Here is a 27,111-nt window from a genome sequence, read left to right as displayed (position 1 = left end):
GATTTACTGGAAATAGCAAGACAAAAAATCTCACAAGTAAGTGATTTCGTTGGTCTTACTGCAGTCCTGCCTGCTCACTTCCTCCTGGTTCTGAGTTGGCTGTGAGCTCAGGGCCGATGACATCACGGAAAAGCCCTGTCTCGGATCACTTATGCTTAATATAAACTGGGAGAGCTGAGAAAGAATTAGACTGAAGCAGTCGGAAAGTAAGAGAGAGTTTTCTTCAGTGATCTTCTAAGGTAGCTACAATCTGCTCCTCAAACCCTCAAGTGCTGAAGAACCAGTTTCTGGGAAGTGGACACTTTAAAAGTAAGTTGTTTGGTATTCTAAAGAAAATAGTTAATTTTGTTGAAATCAAAATTAATTTATCTTTGATAAGACAATCAAGATATTTATGTTGCACACAATTCAACCTAAAACAGATGTCAAAAGCAATAAAACTGTATTCCTTTTACAAAAATAAATATGTGGAAGGAAATATGAAGTTATTATTTTATGTAACAGAATGTTGTCAGCAGAGAAAGAATGGAAAAGTAAACATGCAAAAACTAAAATGCTTCCATTTTAATGTTACTAATTGAAATAAAATTTGATGCAGTTTGTATCTTTGCAAAATATTGTTTGGTGAGAAAACTTGATAGTGCTGTTAAAAATGCAAGTAAAGTCATCAAAAAATAGAGACATAATTGAAACAACTCTAAACTTGCAAGAAATGTTTTTAAATAAATATAAAGATACAACACCCCCCCACCCACCCAGAACATAAATTTTGTGCAGAACAATTAATCCAGAGAAACAGTTGAATTAAAAATTGGAACACTAATAATTCTTCGGAAGGGTTTTTCTGAAATGCAATTCATGCTTGCAAACTAAGTGTATACCAAATTACTCTAGTAAAGTTCCCTGGAAGGGGTCAAGAAGTTCACAATGCTAGCCTATTGTCAGTGGATATACACATGAATATTAGTTTGGAAAAGAAAACACTTCATACTTTGTTAATGTTTTCACATAAGGGAATTGTCAGGTTTCGGTCTGAAAAGGGAAGATTCCCAAGGAATAGTCACTGTGGTGGCTGGAAAGCATCAAAGTAACTTTACTAAACATGGTATTTGTATGGGTTACATCACCAGGACCTGCATCCACATCCAAGATGGAAAAAAAAACTGAAGAGAGCGAGATTCATCGAAAGCCATGTTTAGACAAATAGGACTGATCTGGCTTGCTCAGTTGGTTTAAACACCATAAATTCATGTGATTACTTTTTCCAAGTGATAAAACCTCCAGTGGTGGTATATGTGCATGCAGGATCTGAAAAGTGCATCCTTAAGAGTTGAAGAGGGTGTTGCACTCTCTTTGCCTTACCCTTCACTACCAATTATAATGTTCTAGTACATGTGGTGTTGTCATTGCAAGTAGTATACCATGCCATACTTTGTATTGTTGTTCGAATACTTTTACTGCTCTAATTGCCTCCTGCTCATGTTTGCTCTATTCTTACTGTACACCCGCCTTGAGTGAATTCCTTCAAAAAGGCGGTAAATAAATCCTAATAATAATAATATGGAAGAAAGTTTATGTGAGACTAGTTAACCTGCGGCTATTAGAAAAATAGTTACTTTATTTACATGAAGTTCCATTTTTCATTTAAGGAAAGCAGGTGTTCTCAATTTGAGCCTGCAAATGGGTGGGGAAATGTGGGGTACAAATGTAACAAACAAACAAATAAATAAATAAATACATGTCATTTGTGTTTAATTCATAATTGCCAACTCTGTGGGTGCTTGAGCACCCACAGTGTTGAGCAAATGCCTTCACTTTATCCGAGGAAGGTAACTTGTGATAGGTTTAGCACCCCCAATCATTCTGAAAACTTAGCTCTAGTGGTTTTGTCAAATTTGAAACTTTATGAGAGCAAAGTGTTCATGTCTAATTTACCTACGTATTTGTGAAGTTATATATTGTGTCCTAATCTTCAACTTCAGGAGTGAGCGATGACGTTGAACGTAACGATGCGTCGTACCAGCACTGCTGTGCAATCACAGCAGCAACGCTGGAGCATACCTGCAGATGGGCGCCACCTACTGGTCCAGAGGAACCCACATGCAAACATCACACGGAAGTACACCATCAACCCCGAGGACTACTACAGGGGAAGCTGGTCTTCTGACTCTTCAGATTCAGTCATTTCCTCAGAGTCTGGGAAAACTTTTTATCGTGTAGTGATGATTGGGGAGCACGGAGTGGGAAAATCTACACTTGCCAATATTTTTGCAGGCTTGAACACCGACTGTGATGTGCTAGGAGGTAGGTTACCACCTCTTATGTTGTTCCTAGTATCTATCCAAACTTAATCGTGAACCTGGTGGAAGTCAGAAGCATTAAGTCACAGCGTAGAAGGTCCTTCTTACTCCTTCTGTTTTTGAAAGGACTGAGTAGTGTGGTTGCTGTGTTAGTCTACTCTAAATATTAGTACATAAAAATAGAACAAGAATAAAAGAGCATACAAGGTGGTACTTTTTAGATAAAACTTTATTTCTGATCTTTATGTTGCTAGAGTTTCAAAGGCGAGAATAAACAAATCCATACCAATCATCCAGAATAGACCAATTTAAAACTATTTCCAGTCCTGTGAAGAACAGTGTTGTGTACTTCCACTTTGTACTTTATTTTTTAAAAAGTTCCACTCTCTAGTATCGTAGTCATTGTTTTCCACTGATGATATGAATCTGTGAGTACATAAGATGCAGCAAACAGTGAGATGAAGAGAAAGAGTAAGCTTATCGGTCAATGGCTCCCCCACAAAGATTTCACCTCTTTATAAACTCTTAATATCTTCTGGTTTCCATGAAAGAGTTGGTGTAGCCAACTCTGGCTCTGAATTTAGTGACCTAAAACTCATCTCCCATCTAATCTAATCTGGAGTTTATTAACTGCCAGATCCTAAATAGGTCCAAGGCAGTATACAGAAATTAAAAGTATAAAACAAAATAAATCATACAATGTAAACAAGAATTACTAATAAATATTCATTAAACAGAAGTTGCAAGTAAATATTCATTAAATAAAAAAAGTCTTAAGATTTTTACGAAATAGAGAATATAAATTTTTGGTTCTCATTGCAACCGGCAGAGAATTCCAATGAAAGGCAGTCAGAGTATGAATGCTCATAATGTCTCTTTGATACTAAACACTGAACCAGAGGATACAGAAGAAGATTATTATCCTTGATCTAAATGCTAACTTAGAAAGATCGTAAAAGTAAATCATAAACCTAGACGGCGATCTGGCCATGAAATGATTTAAAAACTAAACATGAAATCTTATAAACAATCCTTACTTTAAACGGCAACCAGAGCAATTCTGTCCATTTGCCATCCTGAAATATTTAGAGCTTCCCTCCTCCTTCTCCCACCCAGCCCCAAATGAAAGCCAAAAGGCATAAAAAATATGAAGACATTTTGCCAGTAGCTTCCTTCTGTAACTCTATATTTCCCACTTAATTGGAACAGATCCTAATTTGGCCAGGGTGTCATCAGTCTTCATTCACAGCTACTTGATTTTTCTCTCATTTTTACTATCCTTCTCTCCTTCAGTATAGCCCAGTCACTACAGTGACTGCCATTCAGCTGAAAGGTAAGGGCCACTGAAACTAGGACAAGTTTATTTTTATTTTTGCTACATTTGTACCCCGTGTTTTCCCACTCATGGCAGGCTCAATGTGGCTTACATGGGGCAATGGAGGGTTAAGTGACTTGCCCAGAGTCACAAGGAGCTACCTGTGCCTGAAGTGGGAATTGAACTCAGTTCCACAGTTCCCCAGGACCAAGGTCCACCACCCTAACCACTAGGCCACTCCTCCAGTGGCCATTCAGAAGGTGCCACTTGTACTTGATGACTGGGATTTCTGTCCTCCCTGTTATTGTCAATACTGCCTGCATTGGATCTCCAGCCCTGGTCCATCTGAAGACTAGAGACCTGGTTTGCACACACAGTGCAGCATAGAGCTGATACTGGCATATTAGGCCAGCCCTTCCTCAATAATATTTCAAAGAACTGGAAACTGTGCAGACTAATAACCTGAGCATGCTACTAGATTGTATAAATAACAGAAATCCATGGGAGTATTTTCAGCTGAAACAAATCTTACTTTTTTTCTAGTGTTTCAACTTTCCGAAAATGATGAAAACCCTATGTATTATAATCTATAAATCACTCCTTTTTTCTTGGAATGTGGAGCTGTTGTCCATGGTAATTAATACATGTGATGGCATGTGGACTATCACTTCAATAATTAGCTACAGTCCTAGGCCATTTTGGTGCAAAGGCAGAATTTCTGGCTGTATAGCCTTTTGGCTAGCAATAGCTGAATAGGAACAGTAAATGCTTCATTTTGTTTTTCAGGAGCTGGTAAATTCCTCCTGCTAGTTTGGACTTCCAGTTCATTTGAAACTGGCCTTTTTGGGGGTTATTTTATTTATTTATTTGTTAAATTTGTGTCCCACATTTTCCCACCTATTTGCAGATCAATGTGGCTTACATAGTACCGGAGAGGCATTTGCCATAAGCCCTTCATGTACAGCTAACTATAGTTTCTCCTTTTTAAAGTGCCTCCTATCCAGTTCAACCATAGTGGTAATAAATAATACTCTTTGACTGAGAGGCACAGACCAAGGCTTCCTTTGGTTCCCGACAAAAATACACTCTTAACCTGTCAGTAGGTGTCCGTCCCCATGCACCCTGGGGCTCCATATGCTGTCTGTATGGCATCACTGGCTGTAGTTGGCCAGCAAGAGGAACAGAAACCGAGCCTTGGAATCAAATCTATACCTCCCACATGGTAGCATACAACACAGTCGCTGAGCTCTCGAGTCAGCCCCAGACGTCTCATTCTTTAAATATCATTTGAACATCCCAAATTTTTACCCCTGACAATTCAAATATCAATATTAAAGGCAAAAATGAAAGAAACCTGATAAAGCGGTTTAAAGACGTGCAGTGGTGCATAAAATGATTCTAGCATTAAGTTTGGCATTTTACAAAACTTTTAGGGGTGAATTTTAGTGGAAGCCTATTTGCATAAAGTTACATAGAGAATAAAGCTATATGTATAACCCCCCCCCCCCCCCCCCCCCCCCCCCCGCCCAATTCTATAAAAGTTGCCAAAAGTTGCCAAAAATTGCATGTGCAAATTTGGGCACATGCCCAATACGCATACACAATTTAATTGTATAATGAGCTAATTAGCACAAATAATTGGCCTTTTAACAAGCAATTATTGGCACTAATTAGATTTGGAATTTACAGGTGTAAATTTAAGTGCGGTATCCGCCTCTAAATTTTATGTGCAAGAAAAAAAAGGTGGGTGAAAATTGGAGCATCTTGGCAGAATGGGGGGTGTTCCTAGCATTTATGTGCATTGTTAGAGAATAAGGGAGGATATGTGCCCAATTTAGGTGTGTACATTTATATAAGTACATAAGTATTGCCATACTGGGAAAGACCAAAGGTCCATCGAGCCCACCATCCTGTTTCCAACAGTGGCCAATCCAGGTCACAAATACCTGGCAAGATCCCAAAAATGTACAAAACATTTTATACTGCTTATCCCAGAAATAGTGGATTTTCCCCAAGTCCATTTAATAACGGTCTATGGACTTTTCCTTTAGGAAGCCGTCCAAACCTTTTTAAAACTCCGCTAAGCTAACCACCTTTACCACATTCTCTGGCAACGAATTCCAGAGTTTAATTATTCCACGTTTCAGTTGGTGCAAATGACCGCTCCTAAAGTTAGGCATGATTCCCTGGCATAAGCGCTATTTTATAAACCGTGCTTAACTTTAAGCACAGCTTATAGAATAGCGCTTTTTTTCAGTGCCAAATATAGAATCGAGCCCAATGTGTCCCTGTCATTTCTGCAGCTGACAGACCAGATAAATTTATTTATATAGGGGACAATTCTATAAATGGTGCCACAATTCAGGTGCCATATTTCCACGGACAGTGTGCGTATTCAATGAGAACATGGATGTGCGCTTACAGAATACTAGTGTAAGCTGGCATTGGTGTGCCTGAATGTAGCCAGCAGGTCCGGTCTTATTAATAATCAGCTGAGTAGCGTTTTGAAGCTAAGTACTATGAAAACATGTTTAAGCAAATTTCACTTAAAAATTTTTTCTAAAGATGATTTGATATAAAAAATTGGGACCTATGAGGAAGGGGCTACTTTTGCACTGAACAAAAATAATTGTGCCTTTAAGGATGTCATATTTTCTGAGGATCTCTAAAACATTTGAATAAGAAATTGGTTTGGAATATTTAATTGACACATTTTCTGTGTTACTGTTGCTGCTGGGTTTGATGTGTGCTTTAAATGTAGCCAGGAACATTTATGCTAGGTTTATGCCTGGCTTATATGCGACATTTGCAAGCATAAATTACAGTATTCTGTAAACCAAGAGGTTGATATTCAAAGCAATTTATCCTGGCCAGTTAAATCACTTGTTTGTGGCTAAGCAGTCATTTTCAGTGGCACTTAACCTGTTAGTGCAGCTGAAAGTGACTGGTTAGCACCTAAAGAAAAACTGGCTATTTTGGGGGTTCTCTGAGTGTAGAGTCAGCACTTGGCTAGTTAATCGGGGCCGCCGAGAGACTAAGCCGGGTCCGGGGCAAGGCCGCCCCCCCATGCTCTCAGGCCGCTGGTGCCGCAGTCCCAAGTCTCCACTCACCCATCCCCAGCCCTGTCGACAGCCCCCCTCCATCCGCCACCAGGCCCCCTGCATTCAAATCGGCAGCGCCTTACCTCCGTATGAAAGTGGCAGATCGCCTCCCTTCGGGTCTTCCCTCACTGTGTCCCGCCCTTCTCTGATGTAACTTCTGGTTTCCACAAAGGCAGGACATGGGGAGGGTCCAAAGGGAGGCAATCTGCCGCTTTCATACGGAGGTGAGGAGCTGCCGATTTGAATGCAGGGGGTCCGGTGGCAGACGGAGGGGGGCTGTCGACGGAGCCAAGGGCAGGCAGGTGAGACCGGGGACTGCAGTGCCGGCGGCCTGACCCCGGCGCCGAGCCCCCCTTTGAGGCCCGGGCCCGGGGAATTTTGTACCCCCTGCACCCCCACCTCTCGGCGGCCCTGCAGTTAATTGCCGATATTCAGCACTTAGGGGTCCTTTTACTAAGATGCACCGAAAAATGGCCTGCGCGCCTGCAAAAAAGGCCTTTTTTTTGGCTGAAAATGGACATGCGGCAAAATAAAAATTGACACACGTCCATTTTGGGCCTGAGACCTTACCGCCACCCACTGGCTTAGCGGTAAGGTCTCGCGTTAACCGGGCGGTAATCATCAGCGCGTGTACACTGCCGATTACTGCCCAGTTAGCGCCATGCAGTAGAAAATAAAAAAAATATTTTCTGCTGCACTTATCAGACACGCGTAAAAAATGGAATTACCTTCCGAGGCACGCGGTAGCCAGGCGGTAGTTCCAAATTGACATGCGTTGGATGCACGTAGGCACCTACGCGCCTTCGTAAAAGGGCTCCTTAACTGTCCAAGTTCACTGCATAAATAGGACTATATCAAAGTCAGCCCTATCTTGGTGCCCCATGGTTGATTAAGTGCTGACTATCATACTTAACCAGCTATGGTTTAGCCGGCTCTGTAAACCCAGAAATGTAATGCTTGAGCCCAGACAAGACCTGGTATGAATTTCTGTACATAACACAGGCAGCGGTCATCAAAACACTGAGCATGACCAGCTGAACATCAACCTCTAAGTGCATAAATATGATTTGCTCCTTTGAATGCCCCCTTGCATTTATGTATTAAGCCATATGTGTACATAAATCATAGAATATAGGCATGGATGGCAGCATTCTATATATTTAAGTGAGCAAATGATATTTACATATAGGCAACCTACTGTAGAATGAAGGGGACAGAGGACCACTCTATAAATTAGCTGCTAAAATTTATGAGTTCGCTATCCCCCATATACTGTATATTGCACCTTAATTTCTGCACGGAAATTGAAACGTATTCTAACACAAAGCGAATTCATTAACTGGTTAACTAACTAATCAGTGCTGTTAATTGGGTGTTAACAAGCAATTATCAGCACTAAATGGCATTAATTAGGATTTACGCACACACCTCGCTAAATGTATTCTGTAATGTGGTGCGCCTAAATTCTAAGTCACGTGGAGGGGCATAATCGAACAGCGCTGGCCATCTAGATGGCTGGCCCCGTAAAGTGGCGTCCCGACCGTATTATCGAAACAAGATAGCCGGCTATCTTTCATTTCAATAATACAGTCGGAGCTGGCCAAATCTCAACATTTGTGCCGACTTTAGAGATGGCCGGCATTGGTTTCCAGTGATAATGGAAACTAATGCCGGCGTTCCCAAAGCCGGCCAAATCCAAGCCATTTGGTTGTGGGAGGAGCCAGCATTTGTAGTGCACTGGTCCCCCTCACATGCCAGGATACCAACCGGGCACCGTAGGGGGCACTGCAGTGGACTTCAAAAATGGGTCCCAGGTGCATAGCTCCCTTACCTTGGGTGCTGAGCCCCCCAAATCCCCCCAAAACCCACTCTCCACAACTGTACACCACTACCATAGCCCTAAGGGGTGAAGGGGGGCACCTACATATGGGTACAGTGGGTTTTGGGGGGGGGTTGGAGGGCTCCCATTTATCACCACAAGTGTAACAGGTAGGAGGGGATGGGCCTGGGTCCACCTGCCTGAAGTGCACTGCACCCACAAAAAACTGCTCCAGGGACCTGCATACTGCTGTCAGGGAGCTGGATATGACATTTGAGGCTGGCATAGAGGCTGGCAAAAAAATGATTTTTAATTTTTTTTTTGGGTGTGAAGGGGTTGGTGACCACTGGGGGAGTAAGGGGAGGTGATCCCCGATTCCCTCCGGTGGTCATCTGGTCAATTGGGGCACTTTTTTCAGGCTTGGTCCTAAAAATACATGGACCAAATGAAGCCGGCCAAATGCTCATCCGAGCCAGCCTTCTTTTTTCCATTATCGTCTGAAGCCAGCCATGTCTTAACCACGCCCCCGTCCCACCCCCATTCCTCCTTCCATACCCTGCCAACACGCCCCCTTGAGCTTTCGCCGGCTCTGCGACGGAAAGCAGTTGGAGCCAGCCAAAATCGGCTTTCGATTATACCAATTTGGCCGGGCTTAGGATATGGCCGTCCGTCTCCTGATTTGTGTCGGAAGATGGCCAGCGATCTCCTTCGAAAATAAGCAGGATAGTTGAAAAGGAGGTGTAGCCATGTGCGGGGCATGGGCATTTGAAAATCTATGTACGTTGTTATAGAATACACCTGCTCTGCACATAATTTAGGCATTGAGATTAACGCCAAGTAAAACATGACCTAAATGGACATGACCAAATTTGGTCACGCGGCGAGGCGCTTGGCGTGATCTATATACCACTTGGAAATTTAAGCCTATTCTATAAAATTTAGGCATACTTCAGAGAATACTTCTAGGTATATTTTTTTACCGCGCAGATTTTTCTGGTGCTATATATAGAATCTAGCCCTATGGGGGAGATTCTGTATATGTCACCTAAAAAATCGGGGCTGACTCAGTGCCGACTAAGCCTATTTTATAATCAGTGCCTAGATTTAGGAGTGCTACAGAGAATACACTTAGTTGATATCTGAGCTCCTAAAACTACTTGCATCCATTTACACCAACGAAAATGTGGCGTAAATCCCAGTGAGTGGATTTACACATACTGGGCCATATTCTATAACTATGTGTAAATTTTGGAACGCCCATGAAATGCCCATTTCCCCACCCAAAATCACACTCCTTTTTGCCTGCAAGCGTTAGAAGTTTGGCGCACCTTGTTATAGAATACGCTTAGTGAATTGTGCATGTAAATTCTAATTAGTGCCAATTAGTGCTCATTATTGCTTGTTAAATGCTGTTATCAGTGCTCATTAGCATGTTAAGCTTGTTAAGTTACGTGCAGTGTTATAGAATCAGCTTGGATTTAGGCACGGATCTCTAGGAGTGCTATATAGAATCTGAGGGTATGTGTGTAAATGTTTAGAATGCTAGTATATAGGTTCATATATGTACATTTACATTCATGTATATGTCAGCATGGTGTCTAATGCTATTCTGCAAATACTTGCTTAGCTTACATGGGTGGGACATAAGCAGGGTTCCCTCTTATGCATGTAACTTAGAGAATATTGTACAATACCCCTCAGATTCTATATATATTGCACCCAAATTTCTACACCCAACTTTGTCACACATCTGAGATGGATGTGCAAATAAATTGACTAATGAGCTCAGAAACATCAATAATTGGGTCCTAATATTGATGATAATTGACGATCTTAAAAAATTTGTGTGTGCATCTCGCTGTCTGCTGTTCTATAATGCACGGTGTGTATCTTCAATCACAAGTAAGGGGGTGTGGCCAGGGTGTGTGTCGAGGGCGCGAGGTCCATGCTGAATGCTGTTCTATAAAGGGTGTGCTCCCTTTATAGAAAAGCACTTAGGGGGAAATTCTATATATGACGCCTTAAAAAAATCTACAACCATGCGGTTAGTGTGATTCTATAAACTATGCCTAAAGTTGGATATATACTTTATTGAATACACTCACATGCCGATCTTGTACCTAAAATGTAGGCGCACTCATTTAAGCCACCTAAAACCAGGCTCAAACACCTGCACCTAAGTTAGGCACAGATCGGGTGTATTCTATAATAGTGCACATATTTTTTGAATTGCTCACAACCCACCCATTCCACGTCCATGGCCACTCCCCCTTTTCAACTGTGTGCATTAGAATTTACATGCACTGCATTATAGAATATGCCTAGAGAGTTGTGTGTGCAAATTCTAATTAAAGCCAATTAGTGCTGCTAATTGGTTACCAATTATTGGCACTGATTGACTTGTTAATCAATTAAGTTGTATGCGCAATTTGGCCATGTGGCCAAATTAGTGCACACAACTTAAGGCACCATATATACAATTTGGGGGTTAGTGCTCAAGTATTTTGTGTTGAATTTTTGGCACCATTTATTGAATTCCCTCTTACATGGGTACCTGCTGCACTTAGGTGCTCACATTCACACCAGCTCTATGGCTGGCATAAGTTCGAACACCTAAATGTTAGGCATGTTAATACCTGATTACGCTAGCATTCTATAATATGAAGTAGGCGCCTACTTTCCTTTATAGAATTAGCTCCTACCACGTGCCTTCCGGGTGCGTAATTGGAGGTGCCCACTTATACAGTTGCATTCTGTGAATAAATTTGGACCCCCATCTCTGGAATGCTGCCAAACAAGCCCCACTCAAGGTTTAATAGCATGAATTATCCACACATAAAAGATGAATATCAAATGGTTTGAGCATTGGTTAGCTATTTTTCTCCACTACTGTTGCACTATAAGGTTTGCGTTGTGGGCTTTAGCACCCGGGCTTTGAGCATCAACCTCTATATGACTAATCTTGGGCCTTATAGAGGGGCATAATCGAACAGGGCCAGCCATCTATAAGGGCGGCCATCTCTAATGACGGCCCCGTAAAGCGGCATACCCAAACATATTATCGAAACAAGATGGCTGGCCATCTTTTGTTTCGATAATACGATCGAGGCCGGCCAAATCTCAACATTTGGGCCAACCTTAGAGATGGCCGCCATTGGTTTTCACTGATAATGGAAACTAATGGCGGCCATCTCAAACCCGGCCAAATCCAAGCCATTTGGTTGTGGGAGGAGCCAGCATTTGTAGTGCACTGGTCCCCCTCACATGCCAGGACACCAACCGGGCACCCTAGGGGGCACTGCAGTGGACTTCACAAATTGCTCCCAGGTGCATAGCTCCCTTACCTTGTGTGCTGAGCCCCCCCAAACCCCCCTCAAAACCCACTCCCCACAACTGTACACCACTACCATAGCCCTTAAAGGGTAATGGGGGGCACCTACATGTGGGTACAGTGGGTTTCGGGTGGGTTTTGGAGGGCTCCCATTTACCACCACAAGTGTAACAGGTAGGGGGGATGGGCCTGGGTCCGCCTGCCTGAAGTGCACTGCAGTACCCACTAAAAACTGCTCCAGGAACCTGCATACTGCTGTGATGGAGCTGGGTATGACATTTGAGGCTGGCATAGAGGCTGGCAAAAAATGTTTTGTTTTTTTTGGGTGGGAGGGGGTTGGTGACCACTGGGGGAGTAAGGGGAGGTGATTCCCGATTCCCTCCGATGGTCATCTGGTCAGTTTGGGCACCTTTTCAAGGCTTGGTCGTGAACAAAAAGGGACCAAGTAAAGCCGGCCAAATGCTCGTCAGGGCCGGCCTTTTTTCCATTATCGGCCGAGGCCGGCCGTCTGTTAACCACGCCCCGTCCCGCGTTCGGTACACTGCCGACATGCCGCCTTGAACTTTGGCCGGCCCTGCTACAGAAAGCAGTTGAAGCAGGCCAAAATCGGCTTTCGATTATACTGATTTGGCCGGCCTTAGGAGAAGTCCGGCGATCTCCCAATTTGTGTCGGAAGATGGCCGCCCTTCTCTTTCGAAAATAAGCAGGATACTCACCTATATGGCCAAATGTTATATGCTCAGAGGCCCAAGAAATTCAAGTAACCATACTTATGAAGCAAATGCTCAGTGCTGGCAGCATAACTACTATTTATTGTGAAAATTGACTCCTTTGAGGATTCTAATAGATATTAAAGTTATTTGAACTGGATAAGATTTCAAGTTTTCCTATGACCATTTACAGGGTAAAAAACTGTATGTCTATCTATCTATCTATCTATCTATCTATCTATCTATCTATCTATCTATCTATCTATCTATCTATCTATCTATCTATCTATCTATCTATCTATCTTTATTTTAGCTAAGTCTCAGTTCATCTGGAATGCTATATTCCGAAAAGACATGAAGCCAAATGTTAATGTAAACTTTGGTAGTTGAAACGTGTGCCAATCATATGTTTATAAATCAGAGAAAATGTCCAATATTTGAGCTGATTGTTGGATGAACTCCCGGCCTCTGCAGCGGTTCTGACCCCCTCAGCCTCTGCAAGAGTGAAAAAAAAAAATAACAAATATTTTCCATGACTAATCTGAGCTGGAGTCTACACGTCTGCTTTTTCTAAAAGGGGTAGAGGGCACTGTTTGGTTTATTTCTTCTCGTGTTACAGAAGTTCTTTTTCCACAGAATAAAATAAACCAGATAAAAAGTGGATGAATTGAGGGATCTAAATATCTCCCTGTAATGCTGACTTAAGCCAGATGAAAGCTGCTCAGGATTCATATGGTAAACGTTTGTGCCAGTGGCGTAGCGGGGGTGGCTGCCACCCGGGGCGGATCGCCGCTGCACCCCCCCGGGTGCAGACCAACACGGCACCCCCCCCAGCGCAGCGCCACCCCATTGACACAGTCCCCACCTGCCTACGAGCTCCGACCATCTACAGACGAAGATGGCACCCCTCCCACCGGCGTGGACCCCCCCGGCACAGCGCTACCCCCCCGACACGGTCCCCACCTGCCTACGAGTTCCATTCATCTGCAGCGCTGCTGTAAAGAAGAAATCGCTTCGTTGGCCCTTCCCTCACTCACTGTGTCCCGCCCTTGAGGAAATAGGAAGTTACATCAGAGGGCGGGACACAGTGAGTGAGGGAAGGGCCAACGAAGCGATTTCTTCTTTACAGCAGCGCTGCAGATGGATGGAGCTCGTAGGCAGGTGGGGACCGTGTCGGGGGGGGGTGGTGCTATGCTGGTGGGGGGGGGTCCATGCCGGTGGGGGGGGGGTGCCATCTTTGTCTGCAGATGGACGGAGCTCGTAGGCAGGTGGGGACTGTGTCAGGGGGGAGGCGCTGCGCTGGGGGGGTGGATGGATGCACCCCCCCACCCATTGACACCCGGGGCGGACCGCCCCCACCGCCCCGCCCTTGCTACGCCACTGGTTTGTGCTTAAACAGTAAAATGTTCCTTATTTGTGTGAGATATTACAAACAGCTTGATTTTCTTTCTTTTTCTAGAAGATACGTATGAAAGAACCTTGATGGTGGATGGTGAAAATGCAACAATCATATTGATAGACATGTGGGAAAATAAGGTAGAGTATTTCACCTTGTTTCCTACTTCTGGAGAGAATGTTTCTACTACTACTACTACCTAACATTTTAATAGAACTATTATGGGGCTCAGTTTTCGAAACAGAAAAACGTTTGAAAAGTGGCATAAAGTGTCGTTTGGATATTTTGCTTGCTAAAATGTACAAATCGCTATTTTCAAAACCCATTTTCTAGACATTTTTCTATGTTCAAATCACAAGTGGGCATGTCAGTGACGTGTTAAGGGTGAGATTTGGGCAGTGCTTTTTTTGTAGAAGAAAAGGTGCCAGTACTCATTATGGGTGGGGTCACCACATATGGCTCCACCCCTATTATAGCCACACACACATTAGCCACACCCCTTATACCAGTCATGGCGCATATAAACAGACATCATTGATATAAACAGACATCATTAAAAATATTATACTAGTATAGGAGAAAAAATAACGTGATTTTTTTCATTATAAATAATTTCTGTAAGTTGTTACAGCTCCAGTATACCCAGTACAAAATAAGACAATATTGATCACCAACTTATTTCTGATGGTCGACCAAAAAACAGGCACCTTGTGTTAGCAAGTACGTCAAACCCTACGCATACGATGCGTTTCACCTGACGGCATCTTCAGGGGTTTAACTCTTTACAACACTCTAGCAGCTTAAACTGGAATGTGGATACATGGATACCATAAGGAAGCATTAATATTTGAAGAAGTTATATTGAAATTAAAAACAAAAAAGAGCATAAAAATGGAATAGTAGTCACTGGATGATTTTTACATATATGTGTTAATAGTGACTAGATTGAAATAAGGAGAGCTCGTGTAAGATGTATATTCATTAGGAATATCCTGAAAAGCCGACTAGCTTTTGGTCCCCCAGGACAGGTTTGAGAACCACTGTTCTAGGAGCCCCCAATGCCATGCATTGAGAGTCTATTCTATACCTGCACCTAGACACCCAGATTTTGTTATAAGAACATAAAAACAGCTGTTCTAGGTCAGACAAATGATTCGTCCAGCCCAGCATCCTGTATACAACAGTGGCCAATCCAGGCCACAAATACCTAACAGAAACCCAAATATTAGCAAGATTCCATGCTACCAATCCCAGGGCAAGCAGTGGCTTTCTCCATGTTTATCTCAATAGCAGACTAGTCCTCCAGGAATTTGTCCAAGCCTTTTTTGAACCCAGATATGCTAACTACTGTTAGTGCATCCTCTGGCAACGAGTTCCAGATCTTAACTATTCGTTGAGTGAAAATATATTTCCTCCTATTTGCTTTTAAATAATTTCAATGTAACTTCATTGAATGTTTTTTGTACTTTTTGAAAGGGTTAAAAAATCGATTCACTTTTACCCATTATGCACTACTCAGGATTTTGTAGACCTCAATCATATCTCCCCTCAGCCATCTCTTTTCCAAACTGAAGAGCACTAACCACTTTAGCCTTTTGTCATATGAGAGGATTTTGATCTCCTTTATCATTTTGGTTGCACTTCTTTTTGAACCTTTCATAATTCTGTTATATCTTTTTTGAGATACGGTGATCAGAAATGAATGCAATACTCAAGGCGAGGTTGTATCTTGGAGAGACATAGAGGCATTATAATATTCTTGGTCTTATTTTGCGTCCCTTTCCTAATAATTCCTAGCATCCTGTTTGATTTTTTGGCCGCCACCGCACACTGGGCAAAATATTTCAGCATATTGTCTACAGTGACACCTAGATCTTTTTTGTTGGGTGCTGACTTCCAAGGTGGATCCTAGCTCATGTAAGTATGATTGGGATTATTCTTCCCAATGTGCATCACCTTGCATTTGTCCATATTCAATTTCATCTGCCATTTGAATGCCCAGTCTTCCAATTTCCTAAAGTCTTCCTGCAAATTTTCAGAGTTCGCAATTGTTTTAACAACTTTGAATAGTTTTGTGTCATCTGCAAATTTTATCACCTCACTTGTTGTTCCAATTTCCAGATCATATATAAATATGTTAAATAGCACTGGTCCCAGTACAGATCCCTGCAGCACTCCACTACTCACCCTCATCCATTGAGAAAAATGGCCATTTAACTCTACCTTCTGTTTTCTGTCCAATAATCAAATTCCTAATCCACAACAAAACATTGCCTCCTATCCCATGACTCTAATTTTCTCAGGAGTCTCTCATGAGGAACTTTGTCAAAAGCTTTCTGAAAATCTAGATATACTACATCAACTGGCTCACCTTTATTGACATGTTTATTCACGCTTTCAAAGAAATGAAGCAAATTGGGGAGGCAAGACTTCCCTTGGCTGAAACCATGCTGACTCTGTCCCATTAAACCATGTTCATCTATGTGTTCCATAATTTTATTCTTTATAATAGTTTCCACTGATTTGCCTGGCATTGAAGTCAGGCTTTTACTGGTCTGTAATTTCCTGGATCTCCCCTGGAACCATTTTTAAAAAAACGTTACATTGACCACCCTCCAATCTTCAGGTACTATGGACGATTTTAATCACAGGTTACAAATCACTAACTTCAGATCAACAATTTTGTGTTTGAGTTCTTTCAGTACCCTAGGGTGTATGCCATCCAGTCCAGCTGATTTACTATTCTTTAATTTGTCAGTTTGGCTTAGTACATCTTCCAGGTTCACCGAGATTTGTTTCAGAAATAGAATATTAGTATAAAACCCAGTATTGGTGTGCCTTACACTTAGGGCCCTGTTTAGAAAGGCACACTAATGTTCTTTATTACATGCTAACTGTGTAGGTGCCCACAAGTAGTAGAACATTCCATGCTACCAATCCCAATGCAAGCAATGGGACTTTAGACTTTTCCTCCAGGAACTTGTCCAAACCTTTTTTTAAAACCCAGACAAGTTCCTTTGGAAACTCTTCTCAGGATAAAGTACCTGTAGACATCTACACCTGCTTTTTCTGTGCTTACTTTTACCATAGAAAATAATATGCATAGATTAAAAAGGGAATACCTATGAGTTACTTCCCTTCCTCCATATTTACACACCTAACTTTAGGCATGAGCTCTGATGCTAGTCAAATGGCTGGTGTAAATGCTCACATCTAACTAAAGGGCAGTTAAGCATGTAAATGCTATTATTCTATAACCCGTGTGCCTGACACACACCTGACTGGCTCATGCCCCTCCCAGGTCCATGCCCCCCCCCCCTTGGAGTTGTGCTCTCTGGACTTTGAGCCCACAATTTTTAGAATACCAACTAAAGGCAGTTACGAAGGTATCTGCTGACTAGTGCCAAGTAACACCAACTATAGCCAATCTTTGGTTGTTAAGGCCAATTAATATCTAATTAATCTATTAAGTCACACATGCAACTGACCTTATTCTATAATTTGCATGCACAAAGATGTACTCAAGTCGGAATTTGAGCGTGCAACTTTCTAGAATTAGGGGGAATGAGTGTTAACTAACTCCAGCTGTAATTTGGTAGTTGTTCAGCTAAATGGCTTTTGTCCTCCCTGTGGCCACTAGTTTCATAGCTTTGGTGTTGTAATTACTGTGCTATTTTACTTTTCCATTTCAAACGCTGTTATACCTCCATCATCTTCCTTCTAGCTATTTACTCTAGACCAGAGTTATATTGTACTAGTAATTATTGTGGCTGTTTTCTCAGAGTGGAGACGACTGGATCCAGGACAACTGCATGCAAATGGGGGATGCGTATCTGATAGTGTACTCCATCACAGACAGAGCAAGTTTTGAGAAAGCCTCAGAGCTCCGAATACAGCTGCGTAGGGCACGCCAGACAGAAGATATTCCAATTATATTGGTGGGCAACAAAAGTGACCTTGTCAGGTGCCGGGAAGTCTCAGTAGCAGGTGAGTAAAATCATAAAATGTTATTCAATCTCTATAATGCTTTCATCAGTGCTCAACAATCTTTCAGTGGCTGTGATTCCCAGATTTCATGGCTGTGGAAAGTGCACGAGTCCTGGTCAGTGTAGGACAATTTATTTATTTAGATTTTGCTCACACCTTTTTTCAGTAGTAGTTAAAGGTGAGTTACATTCAGGTACACTGGATATTTCTCTGTCCCAGGAGGGCTCACAATCTAAGTTTGTACCTGAGGCAATGGAGGGTTATGTGACTTGCCCGAGATCACAAGGAGCAGCAGTGGGATTTGAACTGGCCACCTCTGGATTGCAAGACTGGTGCTCTAACCACTAGGCCACTCCTCCCACATTGCCTACATTAGGACCCCAAATGCAGGTTTTGTGACCCCATATGGGTCGCGACCTACAATTTAGGAAGCTATGGCTTACAAACTGCACAGAATTTAGTTCCAACGCTTTAGGCAGATACTTTAGGGTTGCAATCAGTAATGACATTAGGAGACTCAGGGCCGTGCTAACACGGTAAGTGGGGTAAGCACCGCAGGGGGGCGCCGACCTCTGAAGGGCGCCTACCGTTTCCTGAGGTCAGCTCACTTGCAAAATGTTTTACCTGAAGCTGTGATTCTCCTCTCTTCCCTGCCCTCCCCTCTTTGACCACAGGGCTCACTGAGGCAGGCAGGTTCTGCTGAAGTTGTTTGAAAGAATACAACCAGTTCTATTTATGTCTTTGGTGTGGGATGAACTCCTCATTCAGGGTGAGCTTGAACAACATTCAAATTCAAGAGAACTGCCAGGTTTGGAGGGAGGTGTGCAAGTGAGACTGGGGAGAAATAAAAACTAAATAGTGTAATTGTTAAAATCTGTAAGTGGTTCAATTGGTTTTTTTTCTCTGAGCTTGTACACCGAGAGGAGGGCATGACTGCAATGATGTTTGCATAATTATCAGGTAACCCGATAGCTACAGCTAAAAGCCATTTCATTGGCTGATGGTTCCAACAGTAGTTTCAGAGGAAGTTTAGCTGACGTAGTGTAGAAGAGCTGGTAAGTGAAAATCTGATTGTTTTTTTTGGTGTTTGTTTTTATATAAAAGATTCTCCTTGGATAGGGAAGAGTCTGTGATATGTGAAAATATATTTTGCTTTAATGAAATTGCTAAACTTTAGCGTCAGAGACTTATCAATGATCAGAAAAAGAAAGTCACCAGACAACAAAGGTAGAGAAAAATCATTTTATTTTCATTTTAGTGTTTGGAATATGTCCACTTTGAGAATTTACATCTGCTATCTTATTTTGCAATGTATAGCAATTTGTTTCTAAGAATACTGCTGACAATTCCTGTCAGTGTGGCAAGTGGTGAGCGATCATTTTCACAGTTAAAAATCATAAAAAACTAGTAAAAAATGCCCGTTTCAGAAGGGAAGGAAACGGGCGCTAGCAAGGCCATCCCCCACCCTCCCTCCTTCGCTTTTCCAGACTCTGTCTTCCCTCCGTTTTCACCCCCCCCCTTTCTGCGACCCAGTAGACCTGATCTAGCTGGGATGTATACCAACTATGAATCTTGGAGGGTCCTTCTTATCTTTCTTACCACTTGACATAAATAAACAAAGGACACTAGATTAAGAGAACCTTTTTCCAATAATGGTTCTCAGTCATCTCCTGGAGGCACACCTAGCGAGTCGAATTTCAGGATTACCACAAAAAATATACATGGAATGGATGTGTTCATTGGGGTGATCAAGAAACCTGACTGGCTAGGTGTGCCATCTGGAAAGGGTTGAGAAGTACTACAGGAGTATTGACTACACTTACCCAAAGGAAAGAAATGATTCTTAATGGCCTTTTTGTAAAAAGTGTGGTAATGTTTTGCACTTCCTGTGCATTAAAAGATGAACATACACTCAAGGCATGGAAACAAATACATAAAAAATACAAATATGCAATCAGACAAACCAAAAGGTTATACTACAAAACTAAAATAGGATCAGGTTACAAAGATCTGAAGAAACTATTCCAACTCGTAAATAAGTTACTAGACACCACCCCTATCACCACAACCAATACAGACATCCCACTCGCAGACAAACTTGCTATCTACTTTAACGAAAAAATAATAAAATTACGCAGCACATTTCCTCAGAACATCTTCGACATTGAAAACTTCATCAACGACTTTGACCTAATCCCTGGTGGATACCCAGCTGACCGCATCTGGACAACATTCACCCTCGTCACCATTGAATCAGTTACCAAGCAACTCATAGATTCGCCAACTCCCACTGCAAACTGGATACATGCCCCAGTCATTTACTTAAATCCGCCCCCGGCCACTTCATAGCAGACCTCATATCCCACCTTAACTTCATGCTACAACAAGGTCTCTTCCCCGAGGAACATGGTAACATCCTACTTACCCCAATACCAAAAGACACGAAGAAAAACACAAACGATCTCACCAACTATCGCCCAGTTGCGTCTATCCCACTAGTAGTCAAACTGATGGAAAGCCTGGTAACCAAACAGCTTACGGAATACATGGACAAGTTTTCAATACTACACGACTCACAATCAGGATTCCACCCCCACCACAGTACTGAAACTGTCCTAGTCACTCTCCTGGCGAAATTCAAGCAGGAAATAGCCACAGGTAAAAGCATACTCCTACTCCAATTCGACATGTCGAGCGCATTTGACATGGTAAATCACAATATACTACTAAGACTCCTTGGCCACTTTGGAATTGATGGAAATGTGATTAATTGGATCAAGGGTTTTCTAACCACTAGAACATACCAAGTAAAATCAAACTCAAACATATCACCACCTTGGAAAGCAGCCTGCAGAGTACCCCAAGGATCACCATTATCACCAATACTCTTCAATATAATGATGAACCCTCTAGCAAAATCCCTATCCATCCGAGGCCTAAACCCGTTCATCTATGCAGATGGCGTTACAATCTATATTCCCTTCAAACATGACTTAACAGAAATAACCAATGAAATCAATGACGGCCTAAACATCATGGACTCCTGGGCAAACTCATTCCAATTGAAACTTAACACTGAAAAAACACACTGCCTCATCCTCTCATCTCAGCATAACAAGTACAAACCCACAACCATAAACACCTCAGGGCACACCCTTCCTACCTCAGACAGCCTAAAAATACTCGGAGTCACAATTGACCGCAACTTTACCCTTGAGACTCAAGTAAACTCCATAATAAAGAAAATGTTCTACTCAATATGGAAACTTAAACGATTAAAGCCTTTCTTCCTGAGAGAAATTTTTCGAAACCTAATACAATCAATGGTCCTAAGTCATGCAGATTACTGTAACGGAATCTATGCAGGATGCAACGATCAACTCACAAAAAAACTCCAGACCGCCCAAAACACAGCAGCCAGGTTGATATTCAGTAAAACACGATTCAAAAGTGCGAAACCCCTCAGAGAAAAGCTGCACTGGCTCCTAATCAAAGAAAGGATCAAAATGTGAGAAATGAATGCTTAAGTGAACAAGAGTAAGCTGAGAACAAAAAGAGAAATATAAGGACTAACCCGGATAAACTAAAAACGTTATCTCAACACAAATGATGCTCCTGGAAATGCCTACATATAGATTACATAAAAACAGGCGCAGACTTTCCATGCATATACTTTTCTACATAGCAACATAGAGGAGCATAATCGAATGGTGCCGGCCATCTATATGGGCGGCCATCTATATGGCCGGCGCCGCAAACAGCGATCCCGAACCGTATTATCGAAAAGATGGCAGGCCATCTTTCATTTTGATAAGACGGTTGGGGCCGGCCAAATGTCAGAGATGGCCAGGTTTGAGATGGCCGGCATCGGTTTTCACCGATAATGGAAACCGATGCCAGCCATCTCAAACCCGGCCAAATCCAAGGCATTTGGTCGTGGGAGGAGCCAGCATTTGTAATGCACTGGTCCCCCTCACATGCCAGGACACCAACCGGGCACCCTAGGAGACACTGCACCCCTCTCTATACAGCCTAGCAACCTTCTCGCTATGGCCACCACCTTGTCACACTGTTTCGTCGCCTTCAGATCCTCAGATACTATCACCCCAAGATCCCTCTCCCCGTCCGTATATATCAGATTCTCACCGCCTAACATATACGTCTCCCGTGGATTTCTACTCCCTAAGTGCATCACTTTGCATTTCTTCAAAGTGATGCAGCATGGGGAAAACCCATGTGCTGACAACAGCGCCAGCCACTTTTTAGCATGGCTTGGTAAAAGGGCCCCTTACATGTGACCTTGCCATAAACTAAAGCTGCCTACATGGCTACCTGGGTTCTTTGCCACAAAGCATTCATAACAGATGGATGGGAGGAACAAATGATAGATGTAGTCATATCTTAGGGTATTATTGCAAATTGCTCTATTTAATTCTTGCAAATCTTAAAGAGTGGAGAGCAGGAAGGAAAAATCCCCAGAACTTTATAGGAAAAACCCAAATTTCAATTTCAGTCACAGGCATAAAAAAATCCTTCCTGTATAAACTTTACTGTGGATTAAATTTTGCCTAAATCAAAGTTCTTCAATTAATAAACTGAAAAGAAAAAAGAACTTTCCTTCTGATTTTAAGGGTTGCCTTCTCAGAGGCTTTTTTCTTCCTGTTAGCCTCTCTTTAAGACTCACAAAATTTAAATAGAATAATTTATAATAATATTTTGGATTTATCTATTACTCTCTCCTTGAGTCATATCTCAGGGTTACACATTAATAGGGAATAGGATAAAAATCAGTGATCCTGCATATCCTGTTCACATATGGACACACATTCACCCTCCTCCCCGCTGTACTTTGCAGTATCAATGCTGTATACATCCTAATATGCCTGCATCTCTCTTCAAAACTGAATTTCAGCCTTAGAAACTAACATTAGTCACTTTGCATGAATCCAATGAAGTATCACTAGGCAGTGGCGTACCTAGGGTAGTTGACACCCGGGGCCGGTCATTTTTTAACACCCCCCCCAATCCAGTATTAGGCATACCGAGAATACAAAACACTCAGGACCTATAGAGCAATTCTACCATACCATAAGCAGTCATTTCTACGAGTCACACAAGGAAAAACACTACAGTGAGCACTAGAACATCAATTCATCTATTGTAAAACGAAACCAGACAGAATAGTACAGATCGTCGATCCTGCACAGTCAATGCCAACTGAAAGCCATGTCTTTTTCACAAACACAGATACACCCTAATCCACTATAGAATAATAATAAACTTTCTATTTAGACAAAAATTAAACAACCCCCAAGATGCCAGACTCTGCATACAATGCAACACCACAGAAATAGAAAATGTCCCCTAGTACTGTGCAAAATATAAAGACAGCAGATGTAAATTTGAAAAACAAGTACCAATCACCACTTTACAAATTAACAAATAGAAATAAAACAAATACAGAAAATAAAATAATACCATTTTATTGGACTAATACATTTAGCTTCCAGAGGCCAAAATCTCCTTCCTCAGGTCAATACAGTATAGTGCTGTTACAGTATGCTATCCTGACCTGAGGAAGGGGGTTTTGTTCTCTGAAAGTTAAGTCAAAATGTATTAAAATTAGTCCAATAAAAAGATTACCTTATTTACATGTTCTATTTATAAACATTTATTAACACAGCTACAATACTATATCCTAAAGCAAAATAATAAAAATATATATTTACAGTTTGTTGTCTCTGGTTTCTGCTTTCCTCATTTTCTTTTCACTGTCTTCCTTCCATCCAGCATCTGTCTTCGCTCTCTCTCTGCCATCCAGTGTCTGCCCTCTCTAATGTCCCTTCCACCCACTGTCTGCCCTCTCTCTCTGCCCCTTCCATCCACTGTCTGCCCTCTCTCTCCCTTCCATCCACATCTGCCCTCTATTTCTGCCCCTTCCATCCACCATCTGCTCCAGTCTGCCATTTTTCTCTCCCTCTTCCATCAACATTTGCCCTCTCTCTCTCTTCCATCCACATCTGCCCTCTATCTCTGTCCCTTCCATCCACCATTTGCCCCAGTCTGCCCTCTTTCTCTCTCCCCCTTCCACCTACCATCTGCCCTTTCTCTCTGCCCCTTCAATCCGTTTGCCCTTCCTCTCCCATCCATCTAGGGTCTGCCCTCCCTCACGCTCCCCCCTTCCATCCAGGGTCTGTCCCCACCCTCCCCAATCCCCTTCTCCCCTCTGGGCTCCCCCACCCTCCCCAATCCCCTTCTCTCCTCTCTGGGCACCCCCACCCTCCCCAATCCCCTTCTCCCCTCTCTGGGCACCCATCTGAGCTCCCCCACCCTCCCCAATCCCCTTCTCCCCTCTCTGGGCACCCCCACCCTCCCCAATCCTCTTCTCCCCTCTGGGCACCCATCTGGGCTCCTCCACCCTCCCCAATCCCCTTCTCCCCTCTCTGGGCACCCATCTGGGCTCCCCCACCCTCCTCAATCCCCTTCTTTCCTCTGGGCACCCATCTGGGCTCCCTCCCCCCCCACCCTCCCCAATCCCCTTCTTCCATCTGAGTCCCCCCTCCCACCCGACCCGACGTACCTACCAGCTCCGTTGTCCTGCTCCCACCCTGTTCTGCCTTAAAACAAAATTTTTCGAAGCACCGAAGTGGCAGGTAGCGCTTGCCCTGCTAGTAAAAATCTCCTCGACGTTGCGTCGGGCCTTCCCACATTCAGTCCCGCCACCCTCGCAGTAATAGGAAGTTACCTCAGAGGAGGGCAGGACTGAATGTGGGAAGGCCCGACGCGACGTCAAGGAGATTTTTACTAGCAGGGCAGGCGCTGCCTGCCACTTCGGCGCTTCGAAAAACATTTTTTAAAGGCAGGACAGGGTGGGAGCAGCGGGAGCGGAGCCCCCCCACCCGCTGACACCCGGGGCGGACCGCCCCCACCGCCCCGCCCTTGCTACGCCACTGTCACTAGGGGTGGTTTTGGTCTTGCATTTTTTCCACAGCAACTTTCTGTTCTTTCTTTAAGAAATTTAATTTAGAAAGATCATAAAATCTAGTTTCCCATACTATACTGTATTTGTGTTCTGTTTCTTGTTATTGCAGAAGGTCGAGCCTGTGCTGTTGTGTTTGACTGCAAATTCATTGAGACCTCTGCTGCTGTCCAGCATAATGTGAAGGAACTGTTTGAGGGAATTGTTCGACAAGTACGGTTGAGAAGGGACAGTAAAGAAAAGAATGAGAAGCGTATGGCCTTCCAGAAAAGGAGAGAAAGCATCCCCAAGAAAGCCCGACGCTTCTGGGGCAAAATAGTTGCCAAGAAAAATAAGAACATGGCTTTCAAGCTTAAATCAAAGTCTTGCCACGACCTGTCAGTACTTTAAAAGCTTTTGGACTTTGGACTGACCAACAGATGTTCCATTGGCAGACATCACATGGTCTGCTTTGTGACAATAATCAATCTATATTAGATTGGAATATAACACATTTTTTTCACAGTTGTAGTTGGGATGAGATGGTGACAGTGAATGGAAAAGGAAACTTTCTTAACTTTCAATGTTAATTCATAGCGAAAGAAATGCACTTCTCTTTGTACACCAGGATGCCTAAAATTTAGCATGTATGAACAAAAAGCAGTTGATTTGCTTTTGATTTTGTTTTACACATTTCGTTGGGATAGTAGCATAGAGACTGAAAATTAATAATTTGGGGAGCAAAGAAACCCAACAAACCAAAATCACATTCATGCACTTTTTAAAACATGTGAATGAAAATTAAGGCCCAAGCAGAAAAGTGAATTCAAGTCCAACTGATAAGCCTGAGTTCCTTCATTCTGCAGTCCTGCAATATACATGGGTGTTTCTTGCTTTTTTGCTGGGGGTTCCATCCTAGGTGTGTTATTCCACCCCTCTTCTTTCTGCAAGTTCCCATGGCCCAATGAAGTCTAAAATAACATGATACATTGATTCCATTAAACATTAGTATATCCCAAATTGATTAGCTGAATTGGAATTTATGTGCTCATAGAACACCCTATGGTTCCCAAAGTATCTGTTTGGTGCCTAAATGGCACTTTTGTCATACTTTGTTCATCTCAAAGAAAGTTGCCATTGACTTGAGTAAGACCTTGAAAAGATTAGTTGCTGTCACCAGGCCTTTCTTATTTAATCAACATAAACACTTTGATATCAAATACTGTTGAAACTGTGGAAAAGTTGGATTTAAACACACATTTCTACTAAAATAGCCAAATGCAAGTTATCATTTTAAATATTGTTTTAAAATGGAAATATTTATATAATTCAATGTTTTGGAAGTTTGTCTTTGCCCTTCCATATGCTACAGCTATAATATTCTATTACTGCTCTATAAGAGAATAGGCATTTCAAATAATGAGGAACTTTATTGTAGTGAAGGTTTCATAATAGAAAGAAAAGTTGGAGAGGATTTCTGGTTTGACCTCCGACTGAATGGCTGCTCGATCTGGGTGCTCCTGTGAAGTTTCCAGATTATCGACGCAAATTCTCATTCTAATCACCCGATTTGGTTACCTACTTACTTAATTTCATCATCTGAGTATCTCAAGATGAAAAGGAGCAAATTTGAGGCACAATTTAATGTCTCTTCAAGCATTAAGGGGCCCTTTTACTAAGCTGCGGCAGGCTCTACACGCATGCAGTGTGCGCCAAAATGAAACTACCGCCAGGCCAGCGTGCCCTCCTGGTGGTAATTTCAGATTTGGCATGGGCTCATAACGTCTGAATGAATTATTTATTTATTTCCTCCTACTCTTTCTGGTTCCAGTGGTAATCGGCACTTGGCGAGCGCCAACTAGTCACCGCACGTGTAGCGCGTGAGCCTTTACTTGTAGATCAATGTGTGGCGTTAAGGACTCAGGCCAGTTTTGGGCACATGCTGATTTCATTTCTTCCACAGGCCCTTTTCCCGTCCCATTAAAAAAAACATTTTTTGTAGATGCAGTAAAACCTGGCCCGGCACACACCCAATACACGTGCCTACACTACCACAGGCCACTTTTTACGGTGGCTTAGTAAAAGGACCCCTAAAAAACTTAAATCTAACCCTCCTGTCACCAGATAAACAGGCGGTCATGGTAACACTGAAACAGAAGAAGATCCAGTAATGGCGGAATTGTGCGGTATCAAA

The 27,111-nt window shown here is 42.6% G+C and overlaps 1 protein-coding gene across 1 annotated transcript; it reads left to right on the top strand.

Moving 5' to 3' along the window:
* GEM (GTP binding protein overexpressed in skeletal muscle) lies at positions 1-26,645 on the top strand. Its single transcript, XM_030216666.1, has 5 exons — positions 1-309; positions 1,983-2,304; positions 14,036-14,112; positions 17,755-17,959; positions 25,051-26,645. The coding sequence occupies exons 2-5, from the start codon at positions 1,992-1,994 to the stop codon at positions 25,326-25,328; spliced, it is 873 nt and encodes a 290-aa protein (XP_030072526.1). The 5' UTR covers positions 1-309; positions 1,983-1,991; the 3' UTR covers positions 25,329-26,645.
* Positions 26,646-27,111: the final 466 nt, after the last annotated feature.

This window comes from Microcaecilia unicolor, chromosome 1 (genome assembly GCF_901765095.1).
Source record: "Microcaecilia unicolor chromosome 1, aMicUni1.1, whole genome shotgun sequence".
NCBI classification, from domain to species: Eukaryota; Metazoa; Chordata; class Amphibia; order Gymnophiona; family Siphonopidae; genus Microcaecilia; species Microcaecilia unicolor.
The sequence above is the reverse complement of the archived record's forward strand: the minus strand, read 5'-3'. Positions and strand labels throughout refer to the sequence as shown.

Excerpts from the sequence above, each read along its gene's own strand:
- GEM (XM_030216666.1), top strand. The coding sequence starts at position 1,992 with ATGACGTTGAACGTAACGATGCGTCGTACCAGCACTGCTGTGCAATCA. Across the intron at positions 2,305-14,035 it reads CGACTGTGATGTGCTAGGAG|AAGATACGTATGAAAGAACC; the intron begins GTAGGTTACCAC and ends TTCTTTTTCTAG. Across the intron at positions 14,113-17,754 it reads TAGACATGTGGGAAAATAAG|AGTGGAGACGACTGGATCCA; the intron begins GTAGAGTATTTC and ends CTGTTTTCTCAG.